Genomic DNA, 16,661 nt, shown 5'->3' on the forward strand with positions numbered 1-16,661 from the left:
ATTCATTTGTAATTCTATTTCTAAACCATAACACCTCCCAGTTCCTTATTTTAAAACACATTCTGAGTTTTCTTTAACGGCAAGACAAAAGGAGGCGCGTGAATGTGAAAATGGTTTTAACAAACCTGAAGATTCTGACGGATTTCTGACACAGTGCCCTCTCTTTGTTCTTTATTCCTGACAGTGCTCAGCTTCTGAGGCTAATGGTTTGTTCTGTTGAGTTTTTGCAAACTGTGGTAAAACCTAAAAGCACAAATATTTAAATAGTGCCAGAAATATGAAGTGTCCACGCCGGCCTTTAGCAGTGCATGGAGGAAATATACTTTCATACTGTGAGTAAAACACACTGTGGATAAAGGGAGAGAGCTGTGGTGGTGTGGTAAAAATGACAAAAACAACAACAACAGATAACAAAGCAAAAAAGAAATAAAGATAGAAATGGTTTCAAAGCTCGTAGTGTTGCTGTGCAATTATTTTTTCATCCGTACAGCCTCAGCAGAGCAGCCCTTTCTAGAGTGAAGCTCCTGAGCCAGTATCCATCCCAAATCAAACCCAAAATCCAGCAAACGGAGGGAGAAAAAGAGGGAGAGTTTGAGTCATTTTGTTAGCAAAAAATAAAATAAAATAAATGAAATGATACAAAAAAAAAATATTAAAAACAAATCATGGTGCCTCTCCATCGCCCTCTCTTACCTCTTCAAGTGCAAATGCAATAAATGCAATAAAGCCAGCAAGAAGAAAAAAAATAAAAACAAAAAACAAACCAAAACTAGATTTGTTTCATTAAATAATTTACAATAAAAACATAAAAAAACAAACAAAAACAAAAGGCATGTGTCCTAAACGCTCTCTTCTGAAGAACAGCTCCCCGCGTCTTGCTCTTGCCAGGTTTTATATTTTTTCTTGTTTTATTTATTCTCTTTTCGACTGCAGTCAAACTCAGCAGAAACCAGGCAGTGAAGGTTTCAGAGAAAAAAAAGAAATAAAAAAAGAGAAAAGCAATAAGAGAAAGAGAGTCACTCCTTGGGCAATAAACCTGTTCAGGGACTCGTCAGCGCTTGGTATTTACTCAGGGATGTGGATTACACTGGGGACTCTTATTTTGCATGCAAGCGGTCGTGTGTTACAATGTAACAAAATGTCTCTGTATTGTTTGTGTGTGTGTGTGTGTGCGTGTGTGTGAGAGAGAGAGAGAGAGACTGGGTTTAAATCCCAGCTCAAGGAGGATTGGAGAGAGTTTAATATCCAAACAAACACAGGCAGTGCGCTTTTTACGGCTCGGCTTGAATTACTCTGGGATAATAATAAACTTGATAAGATTAAAGTCAGATGTTTTAGGTCAAATCAAAGTTATAATAATATATTTAACAGCATTGTATTTCCCCAGGTGTGTGTGAGTGACTGGGTGAGTGTGTGAATGATTTCCCTGTGAATATGAATGATGTACCAGTTCTATAATGTTGTAAATAATATAATTGTTTTTAAAATATATATCGCCCACTTGTGGTGTAGTGGCGCAGCTGCTAAATGTGAGTAAGTGAGGGAGTTAGAAGCCAATTTCATGAGGTGTTTTGCATCTAAGAATTATTTTTATTTTATTTTATTAAACCCTGCATTCGCAGGGAAATTATTATATTTCAAACATTTAGGATGCTGACTACAAGTAATCCTGCGAAGTACAGAATCCTACAAAGGATCCCGCACTTCACACTGAGCATACGACATTCAGTGAGTTTCAGTGTGTTTCAATTGCGTAACGTCTCCGAATGAAGGTCACTGGGAGAATCTCAATGCTCTTCACTGCGGTTTAGAAAAATCCGCCTCAGAAAAATGATAAGGATTCAAACACTGGGCTTTTGTTTCACTTTAACGTCCTCACAGTAATGTTCCAGAGGCACAAAGAGTAGGCGAAGTTACTGCAGCAGAGAGGAATCCGTTCCCAGTGTTGGAGAAAAGGTTGGACTTGTCTGAGCAATGCCTGTGTTTGTTTAGGTGTAATACCTCTCCTTGGCTGTGTGTGTTAGCACAATGTCTCCCAACCCTGGTCCTGCAGCACCCCCTCCAACACGTTGGTGTATGTAGGTGTTCCCACACACACTAACACACCTTGCACAACTAATTAGCTGATCAGCAAGGCCTTGCTTAGATGGAGTGGATGGTTTAACACCTGCTGGAGCTGCATGAAACTTGCTAGCACGGTCAGAAATGAAACATTTAAAGAAATGTAATAATCAAAGGCTGAATTATTTAGTGTGAGGCTTACTGATTGGCTGCTAACTGATCTGTACTGGATTACAATCTTTAGCAACATTTGAAAAACACTCTAATTCAGGGTTGATGCAGTGCTACGGTCTTATTGGTGTGGTATTCTAGCCGCTACTCTACACCAAACGTGCCATCAGTTAGCACTGAAATGATAGTTCTCTCTCACACTTAAAAATTATGGTTCTACAAAGGTTCTTTATTAAAGAAAGCAGTTCAATACAGAACCCTGAACACTTGGAGAACTTTTGCATGATTAAGGGTTTTTGCATCATGAAGGGGTTCGTCAGATTAATGGAGAATGTGCTGTAGATGGTTCTATACAGCACCTTTAAGAAAAGGGTTCTATACGGCACCATAAAGACGTTCCTCTATTGTTACAAGATTGACAGGAACCATTTTTTTATGCTGTATAGACCCCCTTTTCTAAAAGGTGCTATATAGAACCATCTATAACACATTCTCCATCGATCTGATGATGCAAGAACCCTTTAATTATGCAAAAGGTTCTTCAAGTGTTCAGGTTTCTATATAAAACTACTTTCTTTACCAAAGAACCCTTGTAGAAGCATCATTTTTAAGCAAGATAAAGCTAACCCAAAGGGCCTTAAAGCAGGGAAACCACTAAAATCAAGGAACGGTGTGCTCCAGGGTTCTGTCCTGGGGCCTGTAATGTTAGTGTATAGTGGTGGGGTCTTGGGGTACTGCGACTGTGGCTTAATTTCTACAGAAGAGCAGCAGCAAGGAGGTGCTATACAGACGTGGTTTGCGGGTGATATGAGTGCATATCACTGCCCGTTTATCCTCAAATTTTCAACAAACTCCTCCTCTGGCTGTCCCTCAAGGGTCCGAGCATCTCGGACACCCACCTCAGGCCCTAGGATTAACGGAGTGGCTCCTAATGTCCCGTCTACACCTTCAGCCATCACTCCATCCTCCTCCTCATCTTCCTCAGGCCCCTCCTGGCACCGGACCCCCGAGAACTCAGGATCCGGACCCTCTTGGTGCTCAGGGCTATCGTCATCCATCTGCAGCATTTTCTCTTCATCCTTCCTCTCTCCAAACAGTCGCTGGTCCAAAACCAGCCCAGATGGAGTTAAAGGCTTAAAATCTGGGTCAAAGGGCATCGCTAAGTTGGCCCCGGAGGCCCCCAGGCCTAGGGCTGCGGAGCTGCGGTACACTTCCATCCCGTCGGGCAGCATGGACTTGATCTTGGGCAGCCAACGCTTCCTCACGCGCCGGGCGTTAGTGCACATATCCGCCGCGATCACGTTCATCTCACTCTCCTTAAAGTTGGGGGCGAAGTTCTGACAGTACACTGGAGCCAACAGGAGGGGAAAGATCAAAGGAGACGGTGTTTTATTATTGTTATAATTTCGATAAGCATCAATAAAAGATAGGGTAGTTGTTCTATAGTTACCTTACTGTCAAGGGGCTTGTACTAACGCAGACTCGGACAAACTCTAAAACTCAAAAAAATTGGAACAAAAAATTGGAATTGCCCTTAAGCGAGGGAGTGCCTTGCACCCTGCTGAACCTGAACGCTCAAACCTGAGAGACCACCATCAACCAGGGGTGGTATGTGGATTGAATCTCTCCAGCAAAGGGACTGATGCTCTACCCACTGAGCAAACTGCGTTTGTATCCCACCTCTAGGGATGGGATAGTCAAGGCTGTCCTGTTCTTCTGTGTTGGAGTGTCCCTTTGCTAGGCGTTCATATATTCCTATATATGAGAGTTCAGAGTTCCTTGAGGTCCGGTGGGCTGGATCTGTGCTAGTGCAAGCTGACCAGTGATACTCCCCCTCGCCCTGACCGTTACACACAGTTCAGTGAAGTCATAGCTAGTTTTGATGAGAATTAACAGATATAATAAGATTAAATAAATAACACTGCCGTCCCTAAAACCATTTTGTAATTTGTGCAGCTTTCACAGTCCCTTCTCGACATTAATTATTTGTGCTCCCAACTTAAATAAACATTAAATAAAACAATAAAGTGTGGGAACCGGATCCTAATGCCTTGTAAGGCATGGGAAAACAATCCTAAAGTGTAGCCTCAACTTAATAAGGTGTGGGAACAGGATGGAAAGGGTCTGCACCCATGAACAACCCATGAATGACCTCTCGGAAGCCGTCCTTTGGTGGAGATTACGAAAATGTCTGCAGCAGTGCTCCAAAGCTCTAGCTGCTGGTCCTCAAGGAGACACATCAGCTGTGTGTCATGTGTGTTTATACGATAAAAACAGAATTAATATATAATGGATGAATTATTGATCCACTTCTATAGCACTTTTCTAGACCCCCAAGGTGCTTCACATACTTTGGGACCTTAGGAAGTCACTTTAACCTCCACCAAGTTGCAATGTCCCTCTGGAGGAGGCGCCAGAAGCCGATCCTCTGCAGTAAACTGACCAGACATCAGCTACGAGGTGGCGTACTGATAAGAAGGAGTGACAGAGCTGGTTTATTGAGGACCGGGAAGATCAGGAGGCCAGAAGTGACCACAGTGGCATGTAAACGTCATTTAAAAGGACATCTCCACACATTATTAATTTACTGCAGAGATATATTTCAATAAAAGCTGGACGTACGTTTGACGGCGTTGAGGACTCTGCTGTCCAGAGGTTTTCGGCTGGGGTCACTGGTCGAGGAGCGGATCCCAGTTCCACAGCTGTTAGCCAGCGTGTTCCTGCAGGTCAACCCACAAACCACCAGGGGGCAGAGAAGAGAGAAACTCATCAGACAACAACAGAATTTACTGCATACACGATAGGTCCTGAAGTTCATGGACACCTTTTAAATCACAGCCAATGTGGACGCAGGGTGTTAAGTCTGTACACATGAGCCTAAGATCACCATGCTCAATGCCAAGTGTGGGCAAGAGGGTGTAAAGCCCTCAGCACTGGTTTTTAAAGCAGTGGAAGTGTGTTCTCTGAAGTGATGGAGCTCCATCCTGTGCCTTCGGGACAATTTGGAGGTGAGTTTGTGAATCCGTACCTGACCTCACTAATTGTTTTATGTGCCGAATGCCATCAAACCGTCATAGAAATGTATAAATAGTAACCAGGATGACAGTGTCCACAAACTTCAGGCCACAGGTTGGTGTGGGTGCAGCCTCAGACCTGTCGAAGAATGTGGCGAGCAGTCTCCTCAGTAGCACCTTGTGTTTAATGCCAGCGCAGAGGTGGCAGTTCATCAGCTGCCCTCGGGTCATAAACACTCCTGTACCTGTGAGACACACACACACACAAAACACACTTTCTCTAATAACTCCTTATAACCTCCTGATAACCCACTACTAACTCATTAACTCTTAGTAAACTCATGATTACCACATTTTAACCCCCTAATAACCCACTAATAACCTCCTAATAACAGCCTCTTATTAGCTCCCGTATATACCCCATAACCACCTAGCTACCCCCCAATAATCTCCTAATAAACCCAAACAAGTGCCTAATAATGACCTTATATTTAACCTCTTATTAACTCTCTTATAACCCCAATAACCTCCTAATATCAACTGCCTAATGACCTAATAATAACGCTCTAATATCCTCCTCTTAAACCCCTTAGAACACCCAACAACCTCCTTACCCACAAAAATACTCCTTAAATCCACTAATAACCTCCTAATATTCCACCAAAAACCTCCTCATTAATTACCCACTAATAACGTTCTAAAACCCTATTAATAGTTGAATATGAATTATTTAATATCCCCTGCTGAGGCTAAATAGCCCAAACACCTGTAGTAATTTGCAAATGCTTGTAAAATGAATGAATCGTAGGTGTCTGAAATTCGTTTCTATTCGATGTATTTCTGACATCGGAACCACAATGAATTCTCCTCCTCTCGATACGGCTCTATTAGGCTCGGCGCTGACCTGCTACGAGCTCCAGTTTCTCTCCGGGGTCTCCCTCTGTGTAGAGCTTGTGGTGGCAGCGGTATCCGATCTGAGAAATTAAACTGGCCGGCAGAGCCACCAGGTCTCTCCTCAGCAGGACACACGGCCGGCTCTCCAGAGGCAGGGGGACCGACGCCATCTCCGGCTTATCTGCAGCTGCAGGAGGACGTGATAAATACACAATCAAGCTTAGTACACAACACACACACTCAACAACCAAAATAATACACACAGTCAATACACAGTACAATAATACACACAATTACACTGATTACAATATCTTAAAAACTTGAATAGAAATTAATAATACTGATATTTAAATAGAGGATATTTAATTTCATTCATGAGCTCAAAATTCCTCCTAATTTTTCTAATTCAAATTTTCTAAATACATTTTTTGGGCTGCTTTTACACATGAAAATTAAACAAATCTCGATTGCATTTCTTATATTTTTAAATGGTCTGTATTTCCATAAACATTCTGTAAGTACTTCATCATGCTCAGGGTCTCTGTGGATCTAGATCCTACCAGAAATCACTGGACAGAGCACCAGTCCATCACAGGGCCATCACACACTCACCCAGTCACTCACACACCTGTGGATAGTTTCACACACTCACCCAGTCACCCACTCACACACCTGTGGATAGTTTCACACACTCACTCAGTCACTCACACCTTTTGACAGTTTCACACACACTCACCCAGTCACTCACACACCTGTGGATAGTTTCACACACTCACCCAGTCACTAACACACTCACCCAGTCAATTACACACTCACACACCTGTGGACAGTTTCACACACTCACCCAGTCACTCACACCTGTGGACAGTTTCACACACTCACCCAGTCACTCACACCTGTGGACAGTTTCACACTCACTCATTCACTGACACCTTTTGACAGTTTCACACACTCACCCAGTCACTCACACCTGTGGACAGTGTATCTTTTATAAATAATTATTCAGAATCTTAAAATTACTGCAGAACTGAATCAAATTAATTGACTCATTTGAATCGACTCCTGAATCATTATAAGGTCAGAGACCTGTGCTGTCCTCGCTGACCCCATTCTGCTGGAAGTTTGTTGGAAGTTGGTCTCTCTGGGAGAAGCGTGGGATCATATGTTTATTTTTTTAACAGCAGCTTTAGGTTTCAGCGCAGTGGAGCTGTTACTGTGCGATTTCAGATGGATCGCAGTGAAAGGTGAGGTTAAAGCTTTCAGAGCTCTGCTTCCTCTCGGCCGCATCAAAGTTTAATCGCCCAAAAATTCAATACACACTTTAATGTGCGGCCACAGTGCGGAGAGTTTTAGTTTCTGTCTCTTCCTGATCCTCTTTTAATTGACCTCTGTGATTGTACTGTCACTCGCGCACACACACACACACACACACACACAGAGTGATACAGGGTGCTCTCAAATGTCCACAATGTCACCCTCCTGTGTCCCGACTCATTACGGAGAGAATGGATTTCAGGAATACGGGAAACTGGAGACTCACCAAAAGCTCCTGGCCCCATTTGACTGCTCGGGGTACAGTATCTGCTAAAACACCCCCTCTGTAACCCCACCCAAGTGCTCCACTCAGTGAGGAACATTGCTGTGAGGATCTGACAGCAGCAGTGGGACCATCAGAGAGATCGGGTCCTGAGAACACTTCTTATCCATAGATAACATCGCATCTGCTCTTTAGGGAAGGCTTTACACTTTGTAGTGGCTTTTCCATCCACAAAGATTTTGTGATTTATGAAAACGCACATTTAAAAAACCCCTGAAAGGCCCAAAATACACAAAAATACCCAAATATCAAACACAAAAAAGAGTTTATACTCAGACAAGGTAGAAAAATGAGAAAATCACTAAAGCTGAAACGAGGAAATACAGAGAGATGGAAAAGGGATTCTTGCATTAATGATGACAGTGTGGATGGTTCATAACTACTGCGTATGTGACACTGCGCCTGAGCCTGGCCCTGAGGTTTTACCAGACTCCCCCATCTCTCCTTCCTCTGGTCTCAGATTCATGCTTTAGTACCACTGACTGGGCTCTGTTTTCATACCAGCAGCACCTGAGGTTCTTATTTTAGTGCATGTGTGGATTACTGTACACACATAATACAGCACCGTGCAAAAGTCAGAAACCACACAGCATTTATTCATTTTCCTCTCTACATGAGAGAAACAACAAAGCCCCAACAAATAAACGATAACTGTCTAATCAACAACATGTATCTCTATTTTTGTCAAATGCAGTTATGAAATAAATTAAGTTTGGGAGAAGGACCACACCAGGACTCCTCCTCTTCACCATGATGTACCATATAAGAGCACTCCTCTCCGCTCACCTTCTCATGACAAAATTCACCATTGACTTTGCCCAGCAAGGGAGGGTCTGGCTTCACCCTTCACTAGCAGAAGCTGCCCAGAACTCCACCCCAAGTCCTTCTAAGTTCACCTTCCTTGCCCTGCTTACATCAGGCATGCTCCTTAGTTCGCAATTTTTTAGTTTACTACATCATTGGAAAGAAGAAGAAGAAGAAGATGACAAACACCTTTATTGATCCCCTTGGGGACATTGCTTCCAGTTCAGGGCGGCGGTGGTTTCGGAGCCTATCCAGAATCACTGGGCACAAGGCGGGAACACACCTTGTAGTGGGCGCCAGTCCTTCACAGGGCGACACACACCCACACATTCACTCACACCTACGGACCAATTTGAGTCTCCAATCCACCTACCAATGTGTGTTTTTGGAGCATGGGAGGAAACTGGAGCACCCAGAGGAAACCCACGCAGACACAGGGAGAACACACCACACTCCTCACAGACAGTCACCCGGAGGAAACCCACGCAGAGACAGGGAGAACACACCACACTCCTCACAGACAGTCACCCAGAGGAAACCCACGCGGACACAGGGAGAACACACCACACTCCTCACATACAGTCACCCGGAGGAAACCCACACAGACACAGGGAGAACACACTACACTCCTCACAGACAGTCACCCGGAGGAAACCCACACAGACACAGGGAGAACACACCACACTCCTCACAGACAGTCACCCGGAGGAAACCCACGCAGAGACAGGGAGAACACACCACACTCCTCACAGACAGTCACCCAGAGGAAACCCACGCGGACACAGGGAGAACACACCACACTCCTCACAGACAGTCACCCGGAGGAAACCCACACAGACACAGGGAGAAGACACCACACTCCTCACAGACAGTCACCCGGAGGAAACCCACGCAGACACAGGGAGAACACACCTCACTCCTCACAGACAGTCACCCGGAGGAAACCCACGCAGAGACAGGGAGAACACACCACACTCCTCACAGACAGTCACCCAGAGGAAACCCACGTGGACACAGGGAGAACACACCACACTCCTCACAGACAGTCACCCGGAGGAAACCCACACAGACACAGGGAGAAGACACCACACTCCTCACAGACAGTCACCCGGAGGAAACCCACGCAGACACAGGGAGAACACACCTCACTCCTCACAGACAGTCACCCGGAGGAAACCCACGCAGACACAGGGAGAACACACCGCACTCCTCACAGACAGTCACCCGGAGGAAACCCACGGAGACACAGGGAGAACACATCTCACTCCTCACAGACAGTCACCCGGAGGAAACCCACGCAGACACAGGGAGAACACACCACACTCCTCACAGACAGTCACCCAGAGGAAACCCACGCAGACACAGGGAGAACACACCTCACTCCTCACAGACAGTCACCCGGAGGAAACCCACGCAGAGACAGGGAGAACACACCACACTCCTCACAGACAGTCACCCAGAGGAAACCCACGCGGACACAGGGAGAACACACCACACTCCTCACAGACAGTCACCCGGAGGAAACCCACACAGACACAGGGAGAAGACACCACACTCCTCACAGACAGTCACCCAGAGGAAACCCACGCAGACACAGGGAGAACACACCTCACTCCTCACAGACAGTCACCCGGAGGAAACCCACGCAGACACAGGGAGAACACACCGCACTCCTCACAGACAGTCACCCGGAGGAAACCCACGGAGACACAGGGAGAACACATCTCACTCCTCACAGACAGTCACCCGGAGGAAACCCACGCAGACACAGGGAGAACACACCACACTCCTCACAGACAGTCACCCAGAGGAAACCCACGCAGACACAGGGAGAACACACCTCACTCCTCACAGACAGTCACCCGGAGGAAACCCACGCAGACACAGGGAGAACACACCACACTCCTCACAGACAGTCACCCGGAGGAAACCCACCCAGACACAGGGAGAACACGCCGCACTCCTCACAGACAGTCACCCGGAGGAAATCCACGCAGACACAGGGAGAACAGACCACACTCCTCACAGACAGTCACCCGGAGTGGGACTCGAACCCACAACCTCCAGGACCCTGGAGCTGTGACAGAGACACTACCTGCTGCTCCACCGTGCCGTCCTTATGTTAACACTGTGCTGGATTCAATGTATTTACTAATGTAATTTACAAAGAATAACAAGAGAAGGTAATGAAGAAAAAAACCAATGGCATCTTACAGCCAATCAGAAAACTAACCTGCCTATGTTGTCATACACGATTTAAACCTAATGACTACTGATAGTCAGACATATCCAAGTATATGTTTTCTGATTGGTTGTAAGCCGCCATGATGTGAATAAACATTAATCTACTACACGCTGTTTGTTTACGTAAATACGCATATAATTTCTACGTGTCCAGGCGAATGATTCTACACGGTTTTGACCCCAGTGGTACGCCATAGTGAAGTGCTTTCTATGATTCCACTGAAGATGAAATATAATGGGATTAGTTCTTGGGATAGACACATTAAAACCTCAGCCTCTTTTATAGGAGCTATTGTAAGTCTCTAATGATCCCATTTTCCAACACACAAGGATAACACGAGATAACCAGCTCTTACAGTGTCCCTGTCTGAAATGCTGTTAGAAATGTATAAGTCATGTTTATTTTTATACTGTGTGTTCTCCTGTTGTGGCCGTGGCTTGTGTGGGTTTGGGTTCTCTTCTGTAAACTAACTATAAACTGTGTATGAATCCATACACACTGATGGTGGTGAAGGAGTGCAGAGGTGTGTACGGGAGAATGGAGAAGGTCGACCGGACGAGGTGACACCACAATAACCAGACTTTCAGACGACAGGGTTTCAGTAAAACACCACCACGGCTGAACCACACAAACCCCAAAAACACAAACACAGACCCACACAGCGCTAGGACCACGTTTTTTTTTTTGGACATAACTTCATTGATGGAATATTTGAGTGGAAACTTGTGGATGTGTAAAAAGTCCTGGATTTTTGTCTCAGTCTCTGTAAAGGGAAGAAAATCAACATTTACATATTTTGGATTTAAAGCCCTCCTCCAATTTAAATCCAGTGTTCAGTCATGTTAGTGTTAGTGTGAGTGTGTGTGTGTTTGTGTGTGAGAGAGTAAGAGAGAGAGATGGTGTTTAGATATAGTGTGTGTGTGTTTGTGAGAGAGAGAGATGTTGTTTAGTCGTATTAGTGTGTGTGTGTGTGTGTGTGTGAGTGTGTGTGTGTGTGAGAGAGAGAGAGAGAGAGAGAGAGAGAGAGATTAGCGTGTGTATATGATAGCGTTTAGTCTTGTTAGTGTGTGTGTGTGTGTGCGCGTGTGTGTGTGAGAGCGTGATGGTGTTTAGTTGTATTAGTGTGTGTATGTGATAGTGTTTAGTCTTGTTTTTGTGTGTGCGTGTGTGGGAGAGAGAAATAGTGTTTAGACATATTGTGTGTGTGTGTGTGTGTGTGTGTGTGTGTGTGTGTGTGTGTGTGTGCGTGCGTGCGTGCGTGTGTGGGAGAGAGAGAGATGGTGTTTAGACATATTGTGTGTGTGTGTGTGTGTATTCAGATCCTGAGTGAATAAGTGGTGATGCCCCGTGGCTGATCATTCCCACTTTTTAAACACATTTAGAAACACGGATTCAGACACACAGTGTTTCATACCTCACACACCTGACTCAAAGGGCGGGGCTTTCCAGGATCAGTAGTGGAGGAGGTGGAGCAGTAGCGGAGGAGGTGGAGCAGTAGCGGAGGAGGTGGAGGAGTGGGTGGAGAAAGAGGCAAGGAGTATTTGGACATTAATATATTCGCACGAACTGAATGAATGTGGAGTTACAGCTCAGACATTTTTAAAACATTAGGGGACTTTTATCTTGGAAATAATGTCAATGTCTGTAACTCTAAACAGAGAGGGGATATTAGGGTATTAATCAATGACTCAATGACTGGAGGGGGATTTTAAATGCTCTTTTTTTTACCGTAGCAGCTGTATATAATATTTATTTCACAGCAGGGGCTCTCAGCTCTCGCCTTTTTATTTCTCATTGCTCCCTAGCAGCTCAACACAGAGTGGTAACAATTCTCAAGCAGAAATGTCCCTCTGATCACAGAGGTTTATTAAGAGTTAACTCCGTAAAGTTGGTTAAGGGGTGAGGGTACTTTTTCCGGTGCTGTGAGGTGCATTTCAGCTGTTACCTTGCAGGTTTCTTTCCACTTTCCAGCATTTGCACTCTGACTCAAGTCTGGACGGCTGAGTGATTCATTAGACGGAAATTAACTTCAAATCGAAAGCAGCTCTCTCCTCATTTCGAGAGGAAGAGAGCATCTGATAAGCTTCTGAACATTCACCAGAATCACCATTGTAATCATAAGGGGTTTCAGGGAACGGTCGGGAGTGAGAGATGAGGGAGTTTCATTTTGAGTCGGGAGTTTTCCCCTGCCTCTACTTTCTGATTGATTGCCAAACAACAGCTTTACATAACTTCAAAAAACAGCTTCATTCATATTGTAATTATATATTCCCCTGCATGGGTTGTTAGGGCTTCAGCACTAAAACAAAAACCTTTTCATTTCTCTTTAGTCAGCTTCTGATACAGAGCCCACCATCTATAAATACTACCAAGAAAATACTGGACAAAACAAGTCATTCTGATTCTGCTGATGACTTTAGAATGACCCCGTGCCCTCGTCTGAGTCTGTCCAATCACAGCGCTGGACCCGCTTTTATGTGAGAGCGCAAAGACAAGGTTAAACGTGCAGAGAAATAAGAGCACTGAAAAAAAAACAGAGACAACGACAATGGAGAGGAAAGAGAACCGAGTGAAAACGGCTAAAAACCAGAGCTTCTGCTCCTCGCTCCTCACTGCTGTGCACTCGGGGTCGGGGTGAACAGCGAGCGGCTCATTATCATTTAAAGGAACAGGTGCTGAAAGCGGGCGTTCTGAACAGGGCTGTTTACACAGGGGGAGAACACTGCTGTGGGGTTTGTACCAAAGCAGGTCACAGACGTTTCATTAAGAAACAGAACTTTGTTCCACTGACGGAAAACGGGGAATGTGTGTCTTTTAATAATTAATAAAATGGGCTGCAATGGCCTAATGGTTAGCTTGGTACCGGACGTTCAATGTGCCTCACACAAAAAGCAGGTCATTCTTAATAACTTCTCCATGAACTTCTGTGGATGTTTACTGCTTTGTTCACTTATACAGAGGGGGCAGTTAATGTTTATGTAAAGGGGTGAATATTAACTGTTGCAAATCTGGGTTTTCTGAGATATGGGCCCTTTAATGTATGCTGTTATGACACAAAAATGTTTTTTGATCCTAATTCATGGAGTGAAAGGAGCTGAGAAACTGCCTTGGTGCTGGTCTGTGTTCACTGTGGAACAGACGGGCCTCTGCTAACACTTTCACTAATGTACGCAACAACACGCCACAACAGCAGCCCACATCACCAACATCTGGACCCCAATGACCTCAGGGATGTGAGGGAGCTCATCACTGATTCAGATTACTGCAGCCAAACAACTGCGCTAAGGAGTTGACCTGGGAATTATCTCTTTGCTTTTCATTTATTCATCCTCTATAACCACTTCATCCTCATGAGGCTCACAGTGGGCCCAAGCCAACCCAGAATCACTGGGCATGAGGACACACCCTGAACAAGGCATCACTCACACACTCACCTGTATACAATGTCACACATTCACCTGTATTCCACGTCACACACTCACCTGTATTCCACATCACACACTCACCTGTATTCCACATCACACACTCACCTGTATTCCATGTGACACACTCACCTGTATTCCACCTCACACACTCACCTGTATTCCACCTCACACACTCACCTGTATTCCACCTCACACACTCACCTGTATTCCACATCACACACTCACCTGTATTACACATCACACACAATCACCTGTATTCCACATCACACAATCACCTGTATTCCACATCACACAATCACCTGTATTCCACATCACACACTCACCTGTATTCCACATCACACACTCACCTGTATTACACATCACACACAATCACCTGTATTCCACATCACACACTCACCTGTATTCCACATCACACACTCACCTGTATTACACATCACACACAATCACCTGTATTCCACATCACACAATCACCTGTATTCCACATCACACAATCACCTGTATTCCACATCACACACTCACCCAGTCACTCACACACTCATCTGTATACAGTGTCATACACTCACCCAGTCATTCACATACATACAAACACACACACAACCTTGGACAGTTTCACACACTCACCCAGTAACTAACTCTCTCTCTCTCTCTCTCTCTCTCTCTCTCTCTCTCTCTCTCTCTCACACACACACACACACACACACACACACACCTTTGGACAGTTTCACACAATCACCCAGTCAATCACACACTCACCTATATTCCACATCACACACTCACCTGTATTCCACATCACACACTCACCTGTATACAATGTCACACACTCACCTGTATACAATGACACACACTCACATATATTCCACATCACACACTCAATTATATTCCACATCACACACTCACCTGTATTCCACATCACACACTCACCTGTATTCCACATCACACACTCACCTGTATTCCACATTACACACTCACCTGTATTCCACATCACACACTCACCTGTATTCCACATCACACACTCACCTGTATTCCACGTCACATACTCACACTCACCTGTATTCCACGTCACATACTCACACTCACCTGTATTGCACGTCACACACTCACCTGTATACAATGTCACACAATCACTTGTATTCCACATCACATACTCTCCCAGTCACTCACAATCTCAACTGTATACAATGTCACACACTCATCCAGTCATTCACATACATACAAACACACACACACACACACACACACACACTCACACTCAGCCAGTCACACACACACACACACACACACACACACACACACACACACACACACACCTTTGGACAGTTTCACACAGTCACCCAGTCACTGATGGAGAATTAGGAAAAAGAGGCCAATAGATGAACATGTGAAAAACATATGAATCCACTTATTCATAGGTCAGGCATGGGTCATTAGGTCAGGTATGGGATTTTCCTCACACACAAATAATATAAAGACATGTGGCTGTGAGAAACAAAGAATAAAGAGACATATGACTGACATATGACTATCACAAACAAATAATATAGAAACATGTGCTTGTTTTAAACAAAAGAGTCTTATGTATAGAGAGACACTTGAGTTCATGACTCGGGCGTCATGGAGAAAAGGAGAATGGTGTGTGGAATAGTATGAGATGCCTGGTAGCATACTGTTGATGTAGAAAACAATTATTTTGGAGACAATGGTAGCTTATAGTAAACAACCTTGTTAAAAATAGGTGGGGCGAGCTGATCTCACCCCAAAAGATGCCTATATAAACTGTGCGTATTTCCCTGTCTTTGAGAGTGCTCTGAAGGCCTTCTGAGATGCTCTCCGATGCTTTAAGAAAATAAAAACTGTACCTGCTGAATCTTCCAAAAGGTCGTCTTCAAGTATTTTTTAGACTAGAATCTTTTATTCAGACTTAGCCTTTCAAGTATTATAGTTGGAGTAGCTACGAGATCAACACGTCGTGGAAACGACATCACTCACACACTCACCTGTATTCAACGTCACACACTCACCTATATTCCATGTCACACTCACCTGTATTTCATGTCACAAACTCACCTGTATTCCACGTCACACACTCACCTGTATTCCATGTCACACACTCACCTATATTCCATGTCACACTCACCTGTATTTCATGTCACAAACTCACCTGTATTCCACGTCACACACTCACCTGTATTCCATGTCACACACTCACCTATATTCCATGTCACACTCACCTGTATTCCACATCACACACTCGCCTGTATTCCACGTCACATACTCACACTCACCTGTATTCCATGTCACACACTCACCTGTTTTCCACCTCACACACTCACCTGTATACAATGTTACACACTCACCTGTATTCCACGTCACACACTCACCTGTATACAATGTCACACACTCACCTATATTCCATGTCACAAACTCGCCTGTATTCCACATCACACACTCAC

At 44.6% G+C, this 16,661-nt stretch overlaps 1 protein-coding gene across 2 annotated transcripts in view; it reads right to left on the reverse strand.

The window, feature by feature from the left end:
• Positions 1 to 2,788: 2,788 nt before the first annotated feature.
• LOC136686160 (nucleus accumbens-associated protein 2) overlaps positions 2,789 to 16,661 on the reverse strand; it is a 49,066-nt gene continuing 35,193 nt past the window's right edge. For both annotated transcript variants that reach the window (XM_066659736.1, XM_066659737.1), the window contains exons 3-6: positions 6,151 to 6,327; positions 5,386 to 5,491; positions 4,855 to 4,952; positions 2,789 to 3,580 (exon numbers count right to left, since the gene is read on the reverse strand). In XM_066659736.1, the coding sequence (XP_066515833.1) occupies positions 3,051 to 3,580; positions 4,855 to 4,952; positions 5,386 to 5,491; positions 6,151 to 6,327 (911 nt within the window). In that variant the 3' untranslated portion in view covers positions 2,789 to 3,050. The remainder of the gene's footprint in view (positions 3,581 to 4,854; positions 4,953 to 5,385; positions 5,492 to 6,150; positions 6,328 to 16,661) is intronic.

The sequence above is a fragment of the Hoplias malabaricus genome, chromosome 2 (assembly GCF_029633855.1).
Source record: "Hoplias malabaricus isolate fHopMal1 chromosome 2, fHopMal1.hap1, whole genome shotgun sequence".
Classification (NCBI taxonomy): domain Eukaryota; kingdom Metazoa; phylum Chordata; class Actinopteri; order Characiformes; family Erythrinidae; genus Hoplias; species Hoplias malabaricus.